This window comes from Athene noctua, chromosome 18 (assembly GCF_965140245.1).
Source record: "Athene noctua chromosome 18, bAthNoc1.hap1.1, whole genome shotgun sequence".
NCBI lineage: Eukaryota > Metazoa > Chordata > Aves > Strigiformes > Strigidae > Athene > Athene noctua.
This window is the reverse complement of record NC_134054.1, coordinates 1,552,235-1,574,277: the sequence shown is the minus strand read 5'-3', so window position 1 is coordinate 1,574,277 and position 22,043 is coordinate 1,552,235. Positions and strand designations below refer to the sequence as shown.

The following is a 22,043-nucleotide window of genomic DNA, read 5'->3' as shown; positions in this document are numbered from 1 at the left end:
GACCAGGGCAAGACTCCTAGGCCTCTGGACCTCGAATAAGGACCTGAGATCAAAGGAAAAGCCTGGCATATGTTAGAAACAGAGATGATACAGAGGCATCTTTTGTGTGGGAAGCATTCCCTACTCCCCACAAACAATGATGTAGGGATTTCTGACCAAGAGCTAGTTCTGACTATTTTATCTAATGCTCACAGAACACTCCCCAGATTCACAGCAAATGATGGACTCATCCCCCATGAAGGTCTCCATGTTAATCTGTACTGGTTCCAACAGTGCTGCCTCTTCTGGACTTGCCTGGTTCCAGTACCATCTTTCTGAGGCAAGGAAACAGGTTGCTGCTCAAAAAAGACACACTCTAACCCTCATAATCTGATAGGAATTTACCCATTCCTTCCTGTGCATGGGAAATAACAAACGTGGAAAAGGCTGATTAAACCCTTGGTTACAAAGTCCCAGTCACATACTTTGTAATTACAGCATTACAAGGGAAACACAATAAATTCATACTGGGGAGCACATGATCAGGTTTGCAAGTCCCATGGGGTGTTTGAGTCAGTGCACAGATGTGAAGAGAAACCCCTTGTCACAGCCTTGCTGGGGTAGAAGTTCAGCAATCCCTGCAAATCTTCATTCCCAGTCACATACCATGTATACACGTTTTAAAAAGGATAATTCTTCCCCCTAACAGATTATTTCCTTTAATACTAAAAATAGAGCTTTCCCAGGCATTTCCATTTCCACTAGGAGCTATAGAAGCTGAAAACATTTGCAATTTGGGAAGTTTTGGTTTCCTTAGAAAAAGCAAATTGTTTTCCTCTCAAATTAATCTAAATCCAATTTCCTGTAAAATCAATTTTACTCAGCACATGGCACCTACCAAGCTCCAGCTCTGCCTGGATATGCCTGGAGTAGATCAGCCTCGCATGGTCCAAGGCACTGTTGAACATGCTGATGAGGACAGAGTATTTGTCAGCAGCATCTGCAGCAATTACTGGTCGCTCCAGAAGGCTCCCAAACATGTCCAACAGCTGTGGAGGTGAAGAAACAGGAAAAGAAAGGGGAAAAAAAATCACAACCCCAACTTCTGCAGAGAGACCCACTGGGATCTTCCTCACTAGCCCAGATGTCTGCACCGATGGGCACTTTGGAAAAGGGAGATTTCTTTTCTTTACCCTGCTTTTCCCAGTAGTCCCTCTCTTTGTTACAGACTCCCTGTGAGTGAACCACTTTCCAACTGTCATTCTTCAAATGCTCCAAAATTTTCTGTTTTTTCAAAAACCTTGGAAAGATAAATACTATCACTTCCTACAGGCTTTTCTACAAACCCTGGTATTTTCAGACAATACCGGGTTTTTTTTCTGCAAGATATATTAGTTGGCAAACAAGACAGCCTTGTTTCTAGAAAACCTCAGGTTTCAAAATTGAAATACATCCATGTATTAACAATATTAGCAAATTGGTATTAACAATAATCACCTGGTTTTTAACAGCCATTCTCACCAGGAAATCCTAGAAAAAGCATCATTTCCTCCAACTCACAGAGACACAAGTAAAACTCCTGGCATCTGAGAGCCTGATTTGAATATTTCTTTGGCTACTCTTTCTAAAACTGAACAAAGATGAATTCTGGTTGTGTCTTAATGGGAAGAGGAGAAATACTCTCAAAGCTTTCAGCAAACACACTGCTGCCGGCTCCATGGCTTGACAGTTCGCAAGGGACCCACATGTCTGAGCATCACTAACCAAGACCAGCCCAAAAGCTACAAGTCTCATTGTCCCACTGTCCATTTCCCTCAGCAAACATCAGCCCATGTGCCTGTAGCTACAGCACTGGCTGGCCCTCTCTGATTCTCACTGAGTCAAACTTTGGTGCCCTGATTTTCCTTCTATAAAAGAGAAGGGGCGTAATAGACAAACCTTGAAGATGTGCTCCAAGTCTGAGGCATCATCGAAAGCCTGGATGAAAACAGTGCCCAGCCGTCGGTCGATGTCTTCTACCTTCTGCTGGAAATCAAAGGCATCTTGCTCAAACTCCTGTGGGAAGGCAAAACAGTAAGCTGTGAGCTGCAAGACAGCACCAAGAAGCTACCTGCAGCCTCCTAATGCAGAGATCTTTCCTCTTATTCACCATGAATTAAACCATTCCTCTGGACAACCTTCAGCCACTGCAGCATGGCAAAGCTCCATGGAGCCTAAGGACATTTCTGTACTGTCCCAGGGCTGAGATCATGGCCCTCCAGGATGGATCCTTTGGTCCCAAGTGCTTTCCATGATCCCACAAGCACTATTTCCGCACCCTCATCCCCTCAACTTGGCCTGAAGACTACACCGTCATTCAGAAAACAGATGCACCTGCTGACTTCCAAATCCAATCTACTTTCAAGCCCGAACAAGCCTGTGGTTTTGATTGATAGTGAGTTGGCCGTGAGGCAACAATAAAGGCAGTTTCAAAACACTGCCACAGGTTGCCCAGAGAGGTTGTGGATTCTCCACCCTTGGACACATTCAACCTTGGAGACTGGTCACAGTCTTGCTCTAGCTAAGCCTGCTTTGAGCAGGGCAGGTGGACTGGGTGATCTCCAGAAGATTTCCAACCTCAACAGTTCCATGTTTCTGTAATTTTCATCATCTTCTGGCACTGATTTCTTGCTCCAATTGCAAAAAATTTTTTGAAGTTCAAGAATAAAATCTAAGGGATTTTTCCCTACAGGTAAAAGAGCCCAAATCAAAGACTGTACTTGACAAACTGGGAGACTTCAGTCCTTCTGTCCTAGCTTGGATAAAGCCACTAAAAATTAGACCATGTGTCTTTTCTGAAAGGACAAAGCAGAAGGCAACAGCTTTTGCTGTGATCACTGCTGAGCTCCAGCAGAATCAGATGCCATGTTTTAACTGAAAAAGAGATTCTAGTAAGTAATAGAGGATGCAAAATTCAAGCACTGAATGAACAAGCAGGACTAGGAAAGTGATGGTCCCCCTGTACTCAGCACTGGTGAGGCTGCATCTTGAGTTTTGGGCCCCTCAGTATAAGAAAGACATTGAGAGGCTGGAGTGTGTCCAAAGAAAAACAACGGAGCTGGTGCAGGGTCTGGAGCACAGGTCTGATGGGGAGCGGCTGAGGGAACTGGAGGAGTTTAGTCTGGAGAAGAGGAGGCTGAGGGGAGACCTCCTGGCCCTCTGCAACTCCCTGAAAGGAGCTTGTAGAGAGTTGGGTGTTGGTCTCTTCTTCCAGGTAACAAGTGATAGGACAAGAGGAAATGGCCTCAAGTTGCAGCAGGGGAGGTTTAGACTAGATATTAGGAAAAATTTCTTCACCAAAAGGAAATAAGCTTCCCAGGGAAGTGGTTGAGTCACCATCCCTGGAGATATTTAAAGCAGGTGTAGATGTGGTGCTTAGGGACATGGTGTGATGGTTTTAAGCCCTGCCAGGACCAGACACCACGTTGCCGTTGCTGATCCCCCACCCTCAGCTGGTCAGGCTGGCAGTGAGGCACAAACCCCGGGTTGAAATAAGAAGAAATTTAATACAACAGTGTGATAAACAATCTGAACAACAACAATAGCAATGATAACAACAATAAACAGCAATAACAATGAACAAGACAAAAGATACACAGAGAAATACTGCAATGGTCACGGAACAAACCCGACATGTGCTCCTGCCTCCAAAAGCTACCAAGGAAAAAGTTCCCGCCCCTGACATCAGCATGGTATGAATAACCCAGCTGGAGATCCCTTCTCCCTCTCTCTCTGCTGGGGAAACTTAACCCTATCCTAGCTGAACCAGGACACATGGTTTAATGGTGGACTTGGCAGCACTAGGTTTACAGTTGGACTTGATCATCTTAAGGGTCTTTTCCAACCTAAACGACTCTATGACTCAGAGTCACACAAAAGGCCATGGGGTCACTGAAACCAAGCCAGCTCCTGCAGAGCCACCTTCACCACTTTCTGTGCCCTCCCTCCTGAAGGAAGGGTGACATGGAGCAAGCAGCTTTCCAGCAAGAACATCCCAGGCAGCACTGGGGACGTGCCATTCACTGCAGGGATGTACTGGGAACTACAGAAAGCAAAGCACAAGTCACCTGTCACCCATCACCACACCAGACAGGTCCCAAGACCCAAAGGAAAGGCACACCAGGCCTGTGACCCCCTACCAGCCCAGTCACCCTTCACCCCAGCACAGCCCTTTCCAAAGGGAGCAAAGCAGAAGTCTGATGGGGGGAGGACTTTTCCCTGGCATTACCTTCCACTTGGACGTCTGCCATGAATGGCTGCCCCAAAAGCAGTGAAAGACTGGAGCTCCTCACCACAGAACTTCCTTATGGCCAGGCCTAACCATATCCTGCTCACCAGACACAGCAAACTGAATCCAGGGCTAACAGGACAACCAGCAGAAGAGATCGAAGATCCTCTGAGATTGGACACAACCGTGGAACACAGACCCCTTCAGAAATGCTATTCCCACCCTTCCTTCATAGCTCACCCAGGCTGTGCTGCTCAGTGTCAAAGCCAAGAGCAGGAATTTCTGAATAGACTGTAAGGAGGCCCATGTCACATTCGCTTTGCTCTGCTTGTATGACACATGATGTTGAGAGCATCTGTGGTCCTGATGGCTACTGAGCCATGACCCAGAGGGATGGGAATATTCCTTTAATTAAAGCACTATTGATAATAAAATACTGAGTCCTTGAATTCTAAGAGAACCAGATGTCATGTGTTCATCTAGACAAGAGAAACACATCCTCAGAGGTCACCTGAGCTGGCCCTCATCAGGCAAGCTAGACATCAAGAGCAGGAAAGCAAAGAGATGTGGATGTTGGTACAGTTTATACACACCAGCAACCACCATGTATAGGGAAAGCTTGTATAAAAGGCAGAGAAATCCAGGTTTCCCAGCTGCATTGGTCTGAGGTCCTGAACTAGCAAAATATGCTAGATATAGACCTGCAAGAACTCCCAAATCTCTGCAGGAAAGGCCAGCGGCTGTTTGTTGCCTACAATAACAGGTCAGATCATTACAAAAGAAGGAAGGAGTTGGGAAAAAGCCAGCAGCACTGCTCATGAGCCAGGGCTCCGTCGCAGAGGAAGCTGCTGCTTTGGAAACATGCACATGGTGCTGCTATTCCCACAAGCTGGTCCCACCTACCGTGTTGGTCAGCTCAAGACAGTCATAGGTTCGCTCTGCAAACACCTTGTACGCCTCCTGGAATTCCTCATACATGTCCAGCACCTGCTGGCCCAGGGCCTTCCCTTTAATCCCACTGAACTCGATCTTTTCCAGCTTCATCAGGTCCAAGGCTGTTGCCAGGAGATCCTTCAAAGTCAATGGAGACACACAGAGGTTAAGATGTTGACAAAAGAAGATGACAACAGTTGTCACAACACGGAGCTGTGCTCCCTGCTGCGCCAAAGGACCTCCCCAAGCACACCGCCTGTGGCATTGTGTCAGGCTGAGTGACACAAATGGGAGTGGGGAGACACATCTGTCCAACCTGTCCTGGGCATCAACGGCTGCTCATAACATGTGCCTTCCTAGTGGGACCTGCTGCTGCCCCAAGAAATACTATGCCAACAGTAAAATTGCTTTAAAGAGTATTTAGAGGACAGATCCAAAGCAACACATGAGACCCTGATATGTCATCCAGCATAGCTAAGAATCCCAATTTTAGAGGTATTAACCAAGAAGAGACCTCTGATGTTTACAGGTACCTGAACTGTCAAAAGCTCCTGCTCAGTCACACCTCCATGTGTCCAAGCAGGTGTTACTGACTCTGCCCAGCTGCTCTTCTCTGCTGAGATGTAGGATATGGGTCCTTCCTTTCCCATCCTCTGCAGCCTGGCAGGGCCTGACCCCGCAGCATCACCTCTCAGGAACATGCCCTGCTCACCCAGCCATGGCATCAGCGCTGGACAGCCCTGCCACCACCCCACCCCATCCATCTCTTTTGGGAAGGTTAAACAAGGGCTGGGTTGAATGTCCATTGTCTCAAGACCAGGAGAAATGTGCTGATCTCAAGCACAGGAATCACTGGCGGCCGTCCTGCTCGCACTGAGCTCAGGGGACAACCCCAAAATCAGAGCTAAGCAGGTATGGAGCTTCACCCCCAGACAGGTGGCACTCAGCCAGCCCCAGTGCCTCTAGACAGGGGCTGCCAAATGGGTCACAGCCCAGGACACAGCCCATGGCCCAGAGCTCCCCATGCTACCCTGAGGCATTACCAGGCTTCGATGCCACCTCATGATGCTCCAGGCAGAGGTGGGGAGACACTACACAGTTCCTGCCACGGTCAGGATCATCAGGAACAGCTTCCAGCCAAGGGAACAACTGCTCACAGGTCCCTGACAACTAAACAACCACTGCTTTGAGAACCTCCAAATTTCTGAGAGAACAGGGTTCTAGCAGAGAGCTGTCCCAGCCAGGCAGCAGGTTTTAGAACAGACAGGCAATGAGAAACAGTCAGATAAACCAAGAGAAAGAGATCCTTCTTTATCCACGTGTTCATGGGCTACCTGTGCACCAGCATAACTGCAGCTTTTATGAAATTTCAAAAACAAATGCACACTTGCTATTTAGTAAGAGTACTTCCACTTTAACAAATAGCTTGTAAGGCAAAAATAACACAGAAATAACAGCTGCCCCTTTCTTGTCTTACAAGGTTGTTTGAGAAGAAGAGGGAGTGGAAATAGAGATGGGAAGAGGCAGAAGCTTTCCTCATTAACAGGCTTGGTGTACTATGCTTTTAATTACTATTTTACAGCTCACTCCACAGGCATTCCCTCTAACTGAATACACTGCAGCCATTTACTGTCCCAGGAGGCGTGGGGCAGAGAAGGAAGGAGGACATGGACACTGGACAAAAAGCACAGTGCTCTGCCACCGCAACAGTGCAGCTCAGAACCTCTGGCTCTCCTGGAGCCCAATCCACAGTACCCTGGCTATGAGCAATCAGTGCCCAGAGCCTTTGCAGAGTGACAGTGCGTAGTTCCTGTCACACGTTCTCATGGTGACCTGCAGTTACTCCTGTGTCTGATCATATTCCTCTCCACACTGGCCAGCACAGTTTGGTTAACTGCATACCGAACCCTATGGGAAACCATCATTATGAATAGTTTTAAAATAGACAGCAGTCATGATGGTTTTCAACATACTTAATTAAAGAAAGCATAGAGTTATATAGTGTGTTTAAACCAGTAAAATCTTCTGTTCCACTGGAGAGAACAAGAGAAAAACAACGCAGACTTTCCTTTGAATGAACAAATGCCAGCAGCTTGTACCATGCACATCCAATCCTACATGTCAGGAATGTGGCAACAATAAACAAAGACTTTCACTTCAGAAGCATGTGGATAACAGATAAATGTGTGCTGTTAACCACGTGAGAGATAACAGGTATATACAGTGTGTGTATAACAGGTACACACCGTGTCTGTATGTCTGTGGTCTCCAGACACAGCCTGCTGACAAGTAGAGCATGGAGAGCGCTCGTATGCACGGGGTTGCCCCACACATTCAGACCTGCTGTCTGCAGAATAACATCCCCTCCGGCTCAAGGAGCCCTTGGCCATGCTGGGAGCTGAAGGATGATGGGACTTCATGACACCAGATGTCCCTGTCTCCAATGACCATCTCACAGTGACGAGCCTTGGCAAACAGGGACACCCCTGAGCCACAGCACCCCAGCTGGACAGACCGTTAGGATGTGAAGGGATGACCTGGTGAGGAACGTGTCCCCACTCCTCCCCAGGCCCACACGGCACAGCCTCAAGTGGAGCATGTGGCCTCTCCAAGTCAGGCAGGACCCAGCTCTAGGGTGTCTCTCTGATGGTGACAGGAGGACTAGGAGACTGTATTGATCTATTTACAGTTGTGCAAACCACAACCCCGAGTAATCTCCATTCCCTTGCCCCAGCAGGGCTCTTGGGAACAATGACACACATACCAACCTGACCAGAAGGACACAGCTGTGCATCTTACACATGCACCAAGCAGGACGTGGTAAAACAAGGTCCTAACCTTGCTGTAACAGGAGACCTAACAGCAAAGAGGGTGGCTCCATCCCCTAGCATCAGGTGAAGCTACAGGAAAGAAAGATGCCAGGAAAGGAAGATGTTACAGGAAAGGAAGATGTGAGTTCATGGCTATAGAGCTCTCCTGAAGGCTTGCAATACTCTTCAGAGTCTCACCTCCACCATCTCCAGTCTCTTCAAGAAGCTGTCCAGCCTTGCAAACACCATTATGGCATGGAAGTCCCACTCCCTCACTTCTTGGCCTGGTTCATAATACATGTGTAGTTTCTCCCTTCTCTCCTCAAATGCTCCTTTGAACGCATTCAGGATGCCAAGCACCATTTGCACCTTGCCCAGGCTCTCCTCCATCTCCCCTTTCAGAATGTCTTCTGGAGACAGGTAAACCAGGGCCTGGAAAAGCAAAATCACACCTGAGAGATCACTTCTGCCATCAGAGAACACAGTGACTTCTTGCACTGAACGTGTTTGAACCTACCTCTCAAGTTAAGAATCACTTTGCCAGGGAAGGATGGGGAAAAGGAGAAGAGAGGCGACTTTCATAAAAAAAGCTTCCCTTGATAAACAGGCGTCACAGCCACGCACCTGCTGAATGAGAAGGTTGCAGATCTCCTGGAGCAGCACTACTATCCGCACAGGCACACTGTAGTGCTTGGAGGTGACCCAGATCAAACACACCACGTGGAGCAAAGGGACCAGGAAAGGCTTCACCTCACTGAACTCAACCCTCTCTATATCCTCCAAGGGGCGTTTGAGGGGCATCAGGTGCAGGTGAATGTCCTGAGCTTCGGTCAAAGCTGTGTTAAGAGATGGAAGAAGTGGTGAGATCCACCAAGCTGTGGTGCGTTGGGTTGATGATCTGAGTGCTGGTCTCACCTCACCGGGTGGCAGGGTGCCTGGGAAAACAAACAGCCCCGACAAGCACAAAGCACACTCACCTACCTGTGTGCTGATGATTGCTCACCCCTGAACATTGCTCACCTACAGCAGTAACCAGAACAGGAAATAAACTGACATGACAGCAAGGGACAGGGAGCTGGAACAAGGGTTTGTGTAGATGCTCAGTCCCCAAATGCTAAATGAGTTGCCAGTCATAAGTGGTGTTCCTCAGGGCTCAGTGTTGGGACCATTTCTGTTCAACATCTTTATTGATGATCTAGATACGGACACAGAGTGCATCATCAGTGAGTTCGCAGGTGACACCAAGTGAAGCAGGAGTGTCGATCTGCACGAGGACAGGGAGGCTCTGCAGAGAGACCTGGATAGATTGGATCAGTGGCCAATGTCAACGGGATGAGCTTCAACAAGGGCAAGTACCATGTCCTGCACTTGGGCCACAACCACCCCCTGCATGGCTACAGGCTCGGGGAGGGGTGGCTGGAGCTCTCTGGGAGAAGGATCTGGGGGTTCTCACTGACAAGCAGCTGCACAGGAGCCAGCAGTGTGCCCGGGTGGCCAAGAAAGACAAGGGCATCCTGGCTTGGATTAGAACTAGTGTGACCAGCAGGAGCAGGAAGGGGACAGTCCCCCTGTGCTCTGCACTGGGGAGGCCACACCTGGAGGGTTGTGTCCAGGTTTGGGCACCTCAATCCGAGAGAGATCTCGAGGGGCTGGAGCGAGGGCAGAGGAGGGCAACGAGGCTGGGGAAGGGCTGGAGAATCAATCCTGTGAGGAGCCAGGGAAGGAGCTGGGAGTGTTCAGTGTGAGGAGGAGGAGGCTGAGGGGAGGGAGCCCTCATCCCTCTCTGCAGCTCCTGACAGGACATTGCAGAGAGGTTGGTGCTGGGCTCTTCTCACAGGGGATCAGTGACAGAACAAGAGGGAATGGCTTTAAACTGCAACAGGGGAGGGTCAGACTGGACATGAGGAAAACATTTTTTTTTTGAAAGAGTGGTCAGAGAGTGGAACAGGCTGCCCAGGGAGGGTCTGGAGTCCCCATCCCTGGGTGTGTTTAAGGGTTGTTTGGATGAGCTGTTGGGGAATGTGGGGTAGGGGAGATCTTTGTAGAGTTGGGCTGAGGGTTGGACTCGATGATCCCAAGGGGGTTTTCCAACCTGAATGATTCTGTGATTCTGTGAACATGCCCAGCAGCACCAAAAATACAGTGCTGCCATCACTACAAACAGGCCACAGGGCTTGTTATATAGCACTGCAGGCTACAGAGCATCACAGATCTTGGCCTGAGCTCATTTTAGCTCAGGTTTGGCTATAGTAGTCCCTTGCTCAGTGGGCAGATGACCACAGTCCCACTTGTCCTGGCTGTAACAGCAAGCCTGTCAACAACAAGGTAACTAATGTCTGACTAGTTGAAAGTTTTAGCTTAGCTTTGTACAGTTGTGTGGTTTTACCCTGAAGAATTACCCCGGAGTGAAAGCATTAATAAAACCAGGTGATCGTTGTACAGTTAAACTTGTGGACCAACAATAAATAACCCCCAAAACCAAGGAAGAAGAAACTCCCACTATCATCACCACCCTCCCAGCAAAGATGACAGACAACAGCCACACCACCACATCAGCAGGGAGGGCACAACACCAGGAAAAGGGGCAGAGACTTAAAAGCAGCTGCATACAAATCTGAACTGTGTTATAATGGAAATTAACAATTATAGTCCAAATTATCCAATTAGGATAATTGCTGTAACCAGTTTAAAACCAAAATATTTGTTGTATTTTGATTAGACCCTTAAAGCATTAATTAGCTTTACAATGAGATCTTGGTTCCTTATATAAGGAGTGTTTCTCTAGCCCATAAGAATTGCTCAGTGTTACACAGATCCTTAACAGATTAAATGCTTCCACATGAAGGGGTGAAGAATAGTGTTATCTGTCAGCAGGTATGTAGCTGGCAAAGTCTGAATGGTTTTGTATTGCCAGAGACAAGAGCCCAGAGCTGGGTTGGAGATGGACATGGAGGGTCAGTTGTGTTGGTCTACAGGAGACAGAGCAGAAGGACTGCACTGTTTTTCACTACGGAGGGGAATTTGCAGCGTTTCCTTTGGCTGGACTGAGCTCCCTGAACAGAGTTCACCAGAAAAACAATGATACTTGATTCAAGAGAGCTGCATTTTTAAAGACAGACTTTTGCTTCATGTACAGTCAAAAAGTAAACCTTCCTTATAAGTCTTCTTATGAATTAAATGAAAAAAAAAAAAAAAAGAAAAAAAAAAAGTCTTTAATTCCCTAAACTGGGAAAAGAAATCTTGACATTTTTCTGCTCAAAGCTCTTGTCTTACTGCATTGTGCCAGACTGGCAAAATAAGGGAGAGCAGAGGCAGATCTGTTGATGCACACCACCACCTACAGGTCACCCAGCCACCGGCATCCCTGCAACAATCTCCCCGACCAAGTGGGCAGGAGAGCTGGGGGCTGGTCAGACCTTGCAACCCAGCAGGGTGTCACTGGACCGGGATGCAGACAGACATGCGGACAGACATGTGGACACGTGCTCCCAGTGCATCACGCTCCTCGCCCAGGCTGCAGGTGACAGACCTCCCTCCCCACCACACTGCCATGACGCAGGATGCGGAGCTCTGCCTCTGCCCAGCTCTGCCTGGATTTGTGCGCAACTGCAGGGACTCTGCTTTCCTCTCGTGTGACACAGTTGACAACACCTCCCGGCTTTCATCAGAGGCCCAGAAATCCTCATGCTCAAAGGAAGTGAAAACTTTAGCAAGGAAGTTTGGGTTGCAGTGGCCAAAGCCTGAGGAACAGCAGTCTAACAAAGTAGTTTCAGTTAGCTACAAGATCAGTCCTCTTATCCTGAACCTCCATTCCTGCAGACTGACACCGGAGGAGCTGATGAAAGTTGGGGTGAGTCCTGCTGGATTAATGCAAATGCTTTATTACAGCAGACTGAATTCCCACATCCACTCACCCTGACCTTTGGAAAAGGTCTGGCTCAACAGACCTGTGATCAAGCTTGTCTCAGCCTGGAAACAAAAGCACCAGATGAAGCACAAGCAGCCCAGTTTCTCCCCATGAACCAGAGGGCCAGAAACAAGGCTGCAGTCCCCACGGTCACAGCAAACTCCAGATGACCAGGGCCACTACAGCCACACCGAGCTTGCAGTCAGAAACACTAGGCTATGAACAAAGCCCAGATGAATTTGCATGACACAGAAGTCAGCACTAAGAGGAAGTTCCTCCACCATCTCACCTGCCTCAACATCCATGAGCATCAGTTTGAAGGCTGGGACATAGCTGCTCTCAACTCTCTCCAGCAGCTCCATCATGTTCCTGACCTTCTTCGTTCTCAGCTGATTGTAAATGCATTCCAGGTCATCACACCTACAGCAACCAAGACACGTTACAAGCCCACATTGGGGCAGCATCAGCTGCCCCTCCACACCATCCATTTCCCCTGGGCCTGATTCAGGATTTCCTCCAGCTACACATGGACTGGGTCCCAACAGTGAAAGGAAGCGAGAGGAAGCTCCCGCAGGAAGCATGGACAAACCCTACAGGACAGACAGACTGTGCTGGGGTTCAGCATGCCAGCAGCTCTGTTACTGGCAGGACACTGCTGAAAAAAGCCATCAGATGTTCCTGCAGGTATTAGTAACAGCTCTCCAACAGGCAGGGCTTTGTCCTAAGTCAGCCCAAACCAACATGGCACAAAGGTTTTGAAATGACAGGAGGAAATTCTACTCTCCGGCTCTTGAACATTTAAACCTCTGGCATCCACAGATGAACAGCAGCCAGCTGAGGGGCACCGTTTACAGAAGACCCTACAGAAGGTGTCTGTCAGCTCTTACTCCTGTGGCTGGTTCCTAGTGAAGAGCAGCAGAATGTTTCTCATACAACTCCCTTGAGGTGCAGCCCCTGTGCTGTGGCTAAGTTAAAACACAGCCAGCTGCCCAGTGACCTCCCAGACACTTTGCAGGTCATGATTATTTTATGTGTGGGAGCAATTTTCCTTAGCTCAAGTCTTTACATGAACGTGAGGCAGCCTGCTCTTCTCAGCTCACAGAAGTAGCAGCTCACTCTGTCACCAGCACTCTCCCTCCATCCAAAACCAGCGCCAGTGACCACCCGCCCTGGCCAGGCTGCCCAGGATACCTGTTCTTCCAGAATTCCAGTTCCACCTTCGGGTTAGGGTTGCTGCCTTGCAGGAGAGGCTCTGAAGACTCTTTCTTCAGCACTCCCTGGATTTGGTAGCTCCAGTCTATGATGGCTGACTCAGCGGCATGTATAAGAGATTTATCTATCAGCTCCAGGCTGCAGAAAACAGGTTAACTTTGGTTAACTTTGCTTTCCACTTGTTGATGGGCATTACTGAGTTGGATCTACTTCAAATGACCCCATGGGCAGTTGGATTTTACAGATTACAGTCTAGCTTCACATTTCAAAACAACAAAACAATCAAAACTCAAAAGATTTTGCCATTGCTTTAATACAGAAATTATACCCTGGAGAAAATGGATGAAGCTCTGCAGCAGCGTGCACAACAACACATTGTTCATAAAACAAATGGTGGAAATAAAGAGCCAGTAGCCACCTCTCTGCACAGCCACTCACTGTTGCATCAGATCCATTTGGATTCAGGGTCTGACCTGGAGACCCAGACCTCCAGCAAGATTATCTCTCCCTGTACTGTTCTCCCTGAATCTATTCTATCTCCCCACAGCCATAAACTTGCTTAATTCAGAGAGAAACTACACAAAGTGGGATTGCATGTTGAGGGCAGGTCACCTCACTGCCTTGGAAGCAGTAACTTCTCACACAATCCCGCCTGCACCACGTCCTGTCTGAGGAGTGATTAATTCCACTGCACTCACTAAACACATCCCGTGAGGTCCCACAGGTGCAAGCACGCAGCCTAGACATGACCATGACATGATGTGCAAATGCATCTGCCTCTGTGGACCTTCCAGACTCGGTTATTTTGGACTGGGCCAGGCTCACAGCACTGCAACAGTCAAAATCCTTCTACTCCAAGCTTCAGGCACCAAGCTAGCTCCTTGGGAAGACCAGGGTGAGAGTTCCCCAGCTGCAATGTGAGTGCCCTGACAGACCTATCAGCTAGCGAAGGGTGGTGACTCCTCAGGTGTTGGACATTTTGCAGGATAAAGACTGGCTGCACAAGAGGCCCAACCTCCTGTGGCTACCCACTGATCTGGATGAGGGGATCGAGTTCATTCTCGTTAAGTTTGCAGATGACACCAAACTGGGCAGGAGTGTTGATCTGCTTGAGGGTAGGAAAGCTTACACAGGGGTCTCGACAGGATGGGCTGAGGCCAGTTGTATGAGGTTCAACAAGGCTTAGTGCTGCGTCCTGCACTTGGGTCACAACAACTCCATGCAGTGCCAGAGGCTTGGGGCAGAGTGGTTGGAAAGCTGCCTGGGGTGTTGGTTAACAGCCAGCTGAACAGGAGCCAGCAGTGTGCCCAGGTGGCCAAGGCCAGTAGCATCCTGGCTTGTATCAGAAACAGTGTGGCCAGCAGGACTAGGGAAGGGATCTTACCCCTGTACTCAGCACTGGTGAGGTCACACCTCAAATACTGCATTCACTTTTGGGCCTCTCACTACAAGACAGACATTGAGCAGCTGGAGTGTGTCCAGAGAAGGGCAATGGAGCTGGTGAAGGGTCTAGAGAACAAGTCTTATGAGGAGAGGCTGAGGGAACTGGGGGGTTTAGCCTGGAGAAGAGGAGGCTGAGGGGAGACCTTATCGGTCTCTCAACTACTTGAAAGGAGCTTGTAGTGAGTTGGGTGTTGGTCTCTTCTTCCAGGTAACAAGTGATAGGACAAGAGGAAATGGCCTCAGGTTGTTTCAAGGGAGGTTTAGATTAGATATTAGGAAAAATTTCACCAGAAGGGTTACCAAGCTCTGAACAGGCTTCCCAGGGAAGTGGTTGAGTCACCATCCCTGGAGATATTTAAAGCAGGTGTAGATGTGGTGCTTAGGGACATGGTTTAGTGGTAGACTTGGCAGCATTAGGTTTACAGTTGGACTCGATCATCTTAAGGGTCTTTTCCAACCTAAATGATTCTGCGATTCTATTCTATGATTCTGACTAGTCAGAAAATCCGGGGTGGCTTTCCTGAGGACTGTCCCTCAAGGATTGTAAGTAGAACTTCAGAATCATGACAGCTACCAGGAAGGTCTAATGGAAAGAACCAAAAATATCAAAGTTGTTCACTTCTTGAAGAGAAACACAAGGAAATGAAGTGGGTGTCTGGGAAGTCACCCTACTTCCCCAAGAGGACAGGAACAACAGGTTCTAAATCTCTCTATGGGACCATGAACAATTTAGGAGGTTGCAGGGAGTTATAGGTGTGTTTTCCTGTACCTTTGTATGATAAATCTGATTTTAAAGGAAGGCAGAATAGTCCTGACCAAAGAGGCAGCCTGTGTCACTAACAAGCGAGTAATTTAACTGCAAAACAGTGTATTTCGGGAGCATGCTTTGGCAGACAGAAGCCAGAAAAAGAAAGAATCCTACTTTCCCATTCAGTGGCATCTGTAAAACAGAAGAGGTTTTGCCCAGAGGTTTGGGTTTTTTTCCTCAGTGATCCAAGCAACTCATTGCTGTTCTGTGTGCCCACAGGCCTTTACACTTTCTCAGTTTTTCCCACCTATAGTATTGCACCTCCCCCAGAGCCAGAGCTCATAAACTAGAGAGCAGGTAGAGCAAAATATACACCCATCCGGGCAGTCTGGATGAGCAGCACATGACAGGGAGCAAGAAGAGTCCCCATGATTGGGGGGAGGATCCCCAGAAGACACAGAACATGTGTCAGCAGGAGAAAACCCGGTGGAGAAGAAGGAGTGGTACTCACGATTTCTCATTTTCCAGATCAATGTCCTTGATTCCCTCCGAGCCGGCTGGAAGAGGCAGCAAGGTCTTGCCCTTTACTTGGCCAACAACCCTGACAACAGTACTTTTTAGGCTGTGGACATGACGTATAATGTCTTGTGACACCACTCGTGGCCAGCCCTGATGGTTCTTCTGGTTTGTCAGGATGGGCACAATCACCTATAGAAGGAGTCATGAAAGAGCAATGGAGAAGAAAGTGCTTCAGGAGACAGACAGGCCACCAGGCTCTGAGGTCCTTTCTCAGCCAAGCCTGGAGACCCATATTCATTGCTGTCTTAAGCAGTTCCCTGCCCGTGTGAAACAAGGGCAGATGATGATGAACAGGCCCCTCTGCAGGCCCACTTTGTATATCAGAACACCTTCCCCTCTGAATCTAAGCAGCTGAGAAGGGTGGAAACCAGCAGACAAAGTGAGCAGCCCTGTCCTCAGGCTCTCCCAGCCTCTCAAATCTGCAACTAGAGATAGCTCCATGGGTTCTTCTCCACTTGCCCTCACCACCTCCTGGTGCTTGCTCCCCATTTCACAGCCAGTGGGCAGGGGAAGCAGGCAGGGGCATGGGCTTCAGGCGGCCTTTTAAGACTATTAGAGCTGGGCTGAACCCACAGGCTGTCCCTTGACAGCAACCCCCATTATGCTGAAAGCAAAGGTCTTCTGGGGCCTCCTGGGATCTACTGTTGGTGAGGATCACCTAGGTCCCATCCCAACTGTACTGCGCATCTTGAGCACAGCCACTTTCTAGGTTATTTTCCAAAATTGCAGCCCACTAAATAGGATTTTTGTCTTAATCTCTGAAAGTTCCCAACTGACCCAACAGCATGGGGTCTCACAGCTGGGCTGGGCTTGCCTGGACCTGAGCTGCTTTTGGCTTCTTTCAGCTGTTATAGCAACAGTGTGTCTGTCACCTACCCTGGGCTGGCTCTGTTCTGGGACCAGCCTGTGGCAACAGCCAAGGTTGGCAACTCACCACAGGCTGCAGGGGAGTCTCTGCTCCAGCGCACAAGCCCCTCCTTTCTTCCACTGGCCTCAGTGTTCACATAGGTATCTCCCTCACAACTCCTCCTCCTAAATTCCCCTTCTTAATCAAATATATCATCGCAGAGGCGCAGCTCCTGTTGCGAATTGGCTCAGCTTTGTCCAGAGGCAGGCCTGACATGGAGCTGGGGGAGCTTTGAGAAGCTTCTCAGAGGGGCCCACCACTACAGAGCCCTCCCCTGATACCAAAACCCCGCCACACAAACACAGCACACTGTTACCAAGCTCAGGGGAGGCTAAAGGTATAAAACCAGCTACATTATGGACACAAAACTGAAGAGGAGTAAAGCAGCCCAGCACCATAACAATGCCATCCCAGGATGCTGGAAGTTCTTTGTAACCATGACTAGTGCTGTAGACCTCAGGAAGACTGGCATCAGCAACCTTGGTGCCCAGGGAGCTGCAGGAAAGGGAGCACAACCCCAGGGAACACAGGCAGATACTGCCCAGTTCACCTTCAACAGTTTTAGCTACATTATTAGCAAGTTTTGTCTCCACTACTTAAATCATGTGGACTGCTAATGCTAGTAGTGTTGTAACCAATCAAATGATAGCTGTTCATTTTAATTTTGATTGTTAAAATAATAACTGGACTTAGAATGAACGCCCAGCTCCACAGAGAGGCGTGTGCTCCCTTCAGCCATCACAAGAGTTGTGACAAGTAGACAAGGTCACCCCAGCTGTGACCCACAGCTCAGCTGCACTTCCTCACTGAATAAAGACACAGTTATGGTGTGTCTATTCCTGATGTCTTAATTGACCCGCTGAAAGATTGACATCAACTATTACTTTCACTGGACAAAGTCTTCAAAGACTGTCCTAAAAACCTCAGACAAAAGACTCTGCAGAAGTGCTCGTGCAGTGGGCAGAGCAAGGCATGTCCCCAACCTCAGGAAATTGAAGACCTTTCCCACCTTCATGCAGACCCACCCCAACCTCCTGACCCAGCCCCACCCCTCTGTTTTCCTTAGTGAAGTTCGAGAGGAAAGTGGGACCAAACCCAGGCACGATCTGTTCCCTACAGCAATACCACATCTGTCTGCACAGGGGTGTCGTGGTTTGAGCCCAGAGGGCAACTGAGCACCACCCAGCATCCACTCACCCCTTCCCCCCGGCACTGGAAGGAGAAAAATTAATCAAAAGGCTCAGGAATGGAGATAAGGACAGAGAGGGGTTGCTCACCCATTAACAATCACAGGCAAAAGACAGGCTCGTTAGGGAAAGAAAAAGGACATGACTTTAATTCAAAACAATAACGACACTTAACAGACAGGATGGGACAGTGAGAAGCGTTACCATATCTTAAAAACACCTCCCCCCACCCCTCCCTTCTTCCTGGGCTGTCTTTTTCCCAGTATCTCTCCCTCCTCCCCTAGCACTGCAGGGGCAAGGGTTGGGGGGTGCAGCCAGTCCCCTGCTTCAACCTCCAAGGCTGTGGGCAGGGGTGGTGGGCGAAGCACTCTCTGCATTCCTCCCCCTGCTCCCCGGGGCGTCCCTCTCACTGGAGACAGTCCTCCACAAACTCTCTGCATTGTGGCTCCTCCCCACAGGATACATTCTTCTCAAGATGCTCCGGTGTAGGCCACCTCCAGGTGTTCCAGTCCTCCCAGTGCTGAACTACAACAGCCGGGGGGCTTCTTCTGTTGACTGCCAGCTGAACAGGAGCCAGCAGTGTGCCCAGGTGGCCAAGAAGGCCAATGGCATCCTGGCTTGTGTCAGCACTAGCGTGGCCAGCAGGAACAGGGAAGGGATCTGACCCCTGCACTCGGCACTGGTGAGGCCGCCCCTCGATGAGTGGGTTCAGTTTTGGGCCCCTCACCCCAAAAAGGCCATTGAATGACTCGAGCTTGGCCAGAGAAGGGCAACGGAGCTGGGGCAGGGTCTGGAGCACAGGTCTGCTGGGGAGCGGCTGGGGGAACTGGGGGGGTTCAGTCTGGAGAAGAGGAGGCTGAGGGGAGACCTCATGGATCTCTACAACTACCTGAAAGGAGGGTGCAGAGAGAGCTGGGGATGAGCCTCTTTAACCTAGTAGTAAGTGACAGGACAAGAGGGAATGGCCTCAAGCTGCCCAGGGCAGGGTCAGGCTGGCTCTGAGGAAGGATTTCTGTGCAGAAGGGGCTGTTGGGCGTTGGAATGGGCTGCCCAGGGCAGGGGGGGAGTCCCCACCCCTGGAGAGATTTAAGAGTAGGATCGACAGCGCTGAGGGATCTGGTGGAGTTGGGAACTGACAGTGCTAGGTTAATAGTTGGACTAGATGATCTTCAAGATCCTTTCCAACATAGTTGATTCTGTGTGCGTGAACCAGACAACTTGTCTCCACTCATTCCCGACAGCCCCTGCCCAAGGGAAGCCTCAGCAGTGAGGCTGTAAGGGGAAAGCAGAGGAGTTGCTTGCTCTGAGAAGCTCTGGTGATGCTCTTGGTATGTCAAAGTGGTGACCAACAGACCAGATTCCCAAGAGCGGGCTGCCAGACTGGATAACTTGGTTTTGTGGGATAATGCATTATGTACACAGGGAGATTTTGTTTGGAGGTGTTCAGTGAGCCCCGTGGTCTTGGTAAGTCTGCACAAAGAGTACATTTTGCATCTGGCTTTGTTTGTGGAGGATGGCAGGTAGCATATGACAGTTATTGTAAACACCATCTGCTACTGGGAGATTTTGGGGGAGTAACACTTCAACGGATCCTGTTAGATCCTGTTTTCTGGCTGCCTTCAGCAGTTGGGATTGCACATCCTGAATCTCTGTTTGCAGGGTTTTCTCTCCCACCTTCTGCTGGGTTTTGGTAGGGGGGGGGGGTGGTTATGCGGTGGCCCCCTGTGAGAAGCTTCTCGAAGCTCCCCCAGCTCCAAGTTGGACACACCTCTGGCCAAGGCCGAGCCAATTAGTGACAGTGGCTGCACCTCTGTGATAACGCATTTAAGAAGGGGAACCTGAGCGGGGGTGGGGACTTTGAGGACGAGTTATGAGGAAACCTCTGTGAACACCGAAAGCAGTGGAAGGGAGAAAGGGGAAGGTGTGCCAGAGCAGAGAGCCCCCCCTGTATACCATGGTGAGATGGCAGAGCCACCCCCCACCACCCATGGAAGTCACTGGTGGAGTGGAGATTGGGCTGTGTCCTGTGACGGACCCCCAGAGCTCTGTGGGAAGAATCACAGAATAGTCTGGGTTGGAAAAGACCTTGAAGCTCCTCCAATCCAACCATTAACCCAATATTGACCATTCCCAACTCCACCAGATCCCTCAGCACTGGGTCAGCCCGACTCTTCAACCCCTCCAGGGATCCCGGGCACTCCCCCCTGCCCTGGGCAGCCCATTCCAACGCCCAACAGCCCCTTCTGCACAGAAATCCTTCCTCAGAGCCAGCCTGACCCTGCCCTGGGGAGCTTCAGGCCATTCCCTCGGGGCCTGGCGCTGGCTCCTTGGCTCCAGAGACTCATCCCCCCTCTCTGCACCCTCCTGGCAGGGAGTTGCAGAGGGCCAGGAGGTCTCCCCTCAGCCTCCTCTTCTCCAGACTGAACCCCCCCAGTTCCCCCAGCCGCTCCCCGGCAGACCTGTGCTCCAGACCCTGCCCCAGCTCCGTTGCCCTTCTCTGGACACAAAGGAAAGTGAGAGCACTCGAATGCCTTGAAGATCCCCTTGGGAAAACATGACCCCACCTGAGGTAACCGGACACTGAACTACAGGAGGCTCCTGCTGAACATCAGGAGAGTCTTCCTCACCGCGCGGGTGACCCAGCACTGGCACAGTTGCTCAGGGAGGCTGCGGAGTCGCCATCCGTGGGATACGCTGAAGCCACCCGGACACGGTGCTGGGGACCCGGCTCCGGGTGGTTCTGAGCAGGGGGTTGGACCAGACAACCTCGCGCTGCCGCTTCCAGCACCCACCACTCGGTGGTTCTGGAACACGGGCGCGTCCCAGTGGGCCGCCGCCATTAGAGCGGCCCAGAGCTGATGCGCGTCAGGATTTAGGAGTTTTCAGCGAGTTCTACAGCCGCGCCGTGGGCAGAGCCGAGGGCAGAGGCAGGGGGAGGCCGAGGAGCCGGTCTGCAGGGGTGGGCACCCCCCGCCGCCACTGCGAGGGGCAGCGCCCGGCCCGGCGGTGCCAGGGCCCCCGCGGGGCTGCCCGGGCCTTACCTCCTCCACGAGGGCGGCGAAGTGCCGCAGGGCATCGGCGGGCAGGTCCCCGCAGAGCAGCTCCCCGGGGCCGGCGCCGGCGCCGGGGGCCCGGAGGAAGAAAAGCGCCTTGGGGCGGGCGGCGGCGGGCGGCGGCGGCGGCCCCAGCACCAGCTCCCCGGCCGGGCCGCGCCAGCCCAGCAGCGCCGGCCCCGCCGCGCCCCGCGCGAACTCCCGCAGCAGCGGCCCCGCCGCGCCGCGCCCCGCCGGCACCCCCAGCCCCCGCGCCGCGCACCGCCACAGCCGCCCGGCCGCGGGCTCCGCCGGCTCCGGCTCCGCCATCCGGCCGGTGTTTGCGGGGAGGAGCCGCCGTCGCCCGGGGGACGCGTCCCCGCGCGGGAGGGGGGCGCCGAGGGGCCGCCCCGGTGTCCTGCCGGGAAGCCGGGGGCGGGCCGCAGCGGCCCCGGAGGGGGTTGTCGCCGCCTCCCCGCCGGGTTTTTCCTCACACCGGCACAGCTCGGGAGCCCCTGCAGCAGCGTCCCCCCGTGAGCGGGGAATCTCACGTTTCTCCGGAGCTGGCTCGGGCGGGGCCCTTCCACCACCCTGAGCACGCTGCTCCACACCCCGCACTCGCATCGGGCAGCGGGAGCTGCAGTTTGTGGGCTGTGCCCCCCGAACGCTGCTGTATTTGCATTTTATCAACGCCTTTATGTGAGAAGAGATTCATTATTTTGTAAATGAAAGACCCTTCTTTGAGTCTATGGAAAGAAGCACGAAGAGGCCTGTTTGCCCTCTCCAGGCACCCCGGTGGGACCCTATTTACACCTGCCTAAGAACAAGCACTTGTTTAGTCTTTCCCCAAGCCCCTGCTATTCTTAAGAGCCCCACAGCCCTTTTCGTAGTACCCAGCTGTGCCAATTACGCAGTTTCTGCTCTAGACAAACATAATATTAAAGCACAGCTAATCGCTGAGAGGTGCTTTGCTGCCAGTTTGTGTCTTAATTTTCCATCACCTTAAAATGAAGCCTTAAATCTTTAATATGTGCTGGTA

General features: G+C 50.9%; 1 protein-coding gene across 1 annotated transcript in view; it reads right to left on the bottom strand.

Annotated features, from left to right (window-relative positions):
- The window catches only part of DNAH9 (dynein axonemal heavy chain 9), a 213,293-nt gene extending 191,665 nt beyond the window's left edge, over nt 1-21,628 (bottom strand). Inside the window, exons 1-9 of the mRNA XM_074922361.1 lie at nt 21,014-21,628; nt 15,811-16,007; nt 13,088-13,246; nt 12,186-12,316; nt 8,614-8,825; nt 8,188-8,421; nt 5,150-5,317; nt 1,918-2,034; nt 878-1,028 (exon numbers count right to left, since the gene is read on the bottom strand). Of these exons, the coding sequence (XP_074778462.1) occupies nt 878-1,028; nt 1,918-2,034; nt 5,150-5,317; nt 8,188-8,421; nt 8,614-8,825; nt 12,186-12,316; nt 13,088-13,246; nt 15,811-16,007; nt 21,014-21,628 (1,984 nt within the window). The remainder of the gene's footprint in view (nt 1-877; nt 1,029-1,917; nt 2,035-5,149; nt 5,318-8,187; nt 8,422-8,613; nt 8,826-12,185; nt 12,317-13,087; nt 13,247-15,810; nt 16,008-21,013) is intronic.
- Between the last annotated feature and the right edge of the window lie 415 nt (nt 21,629-22,043).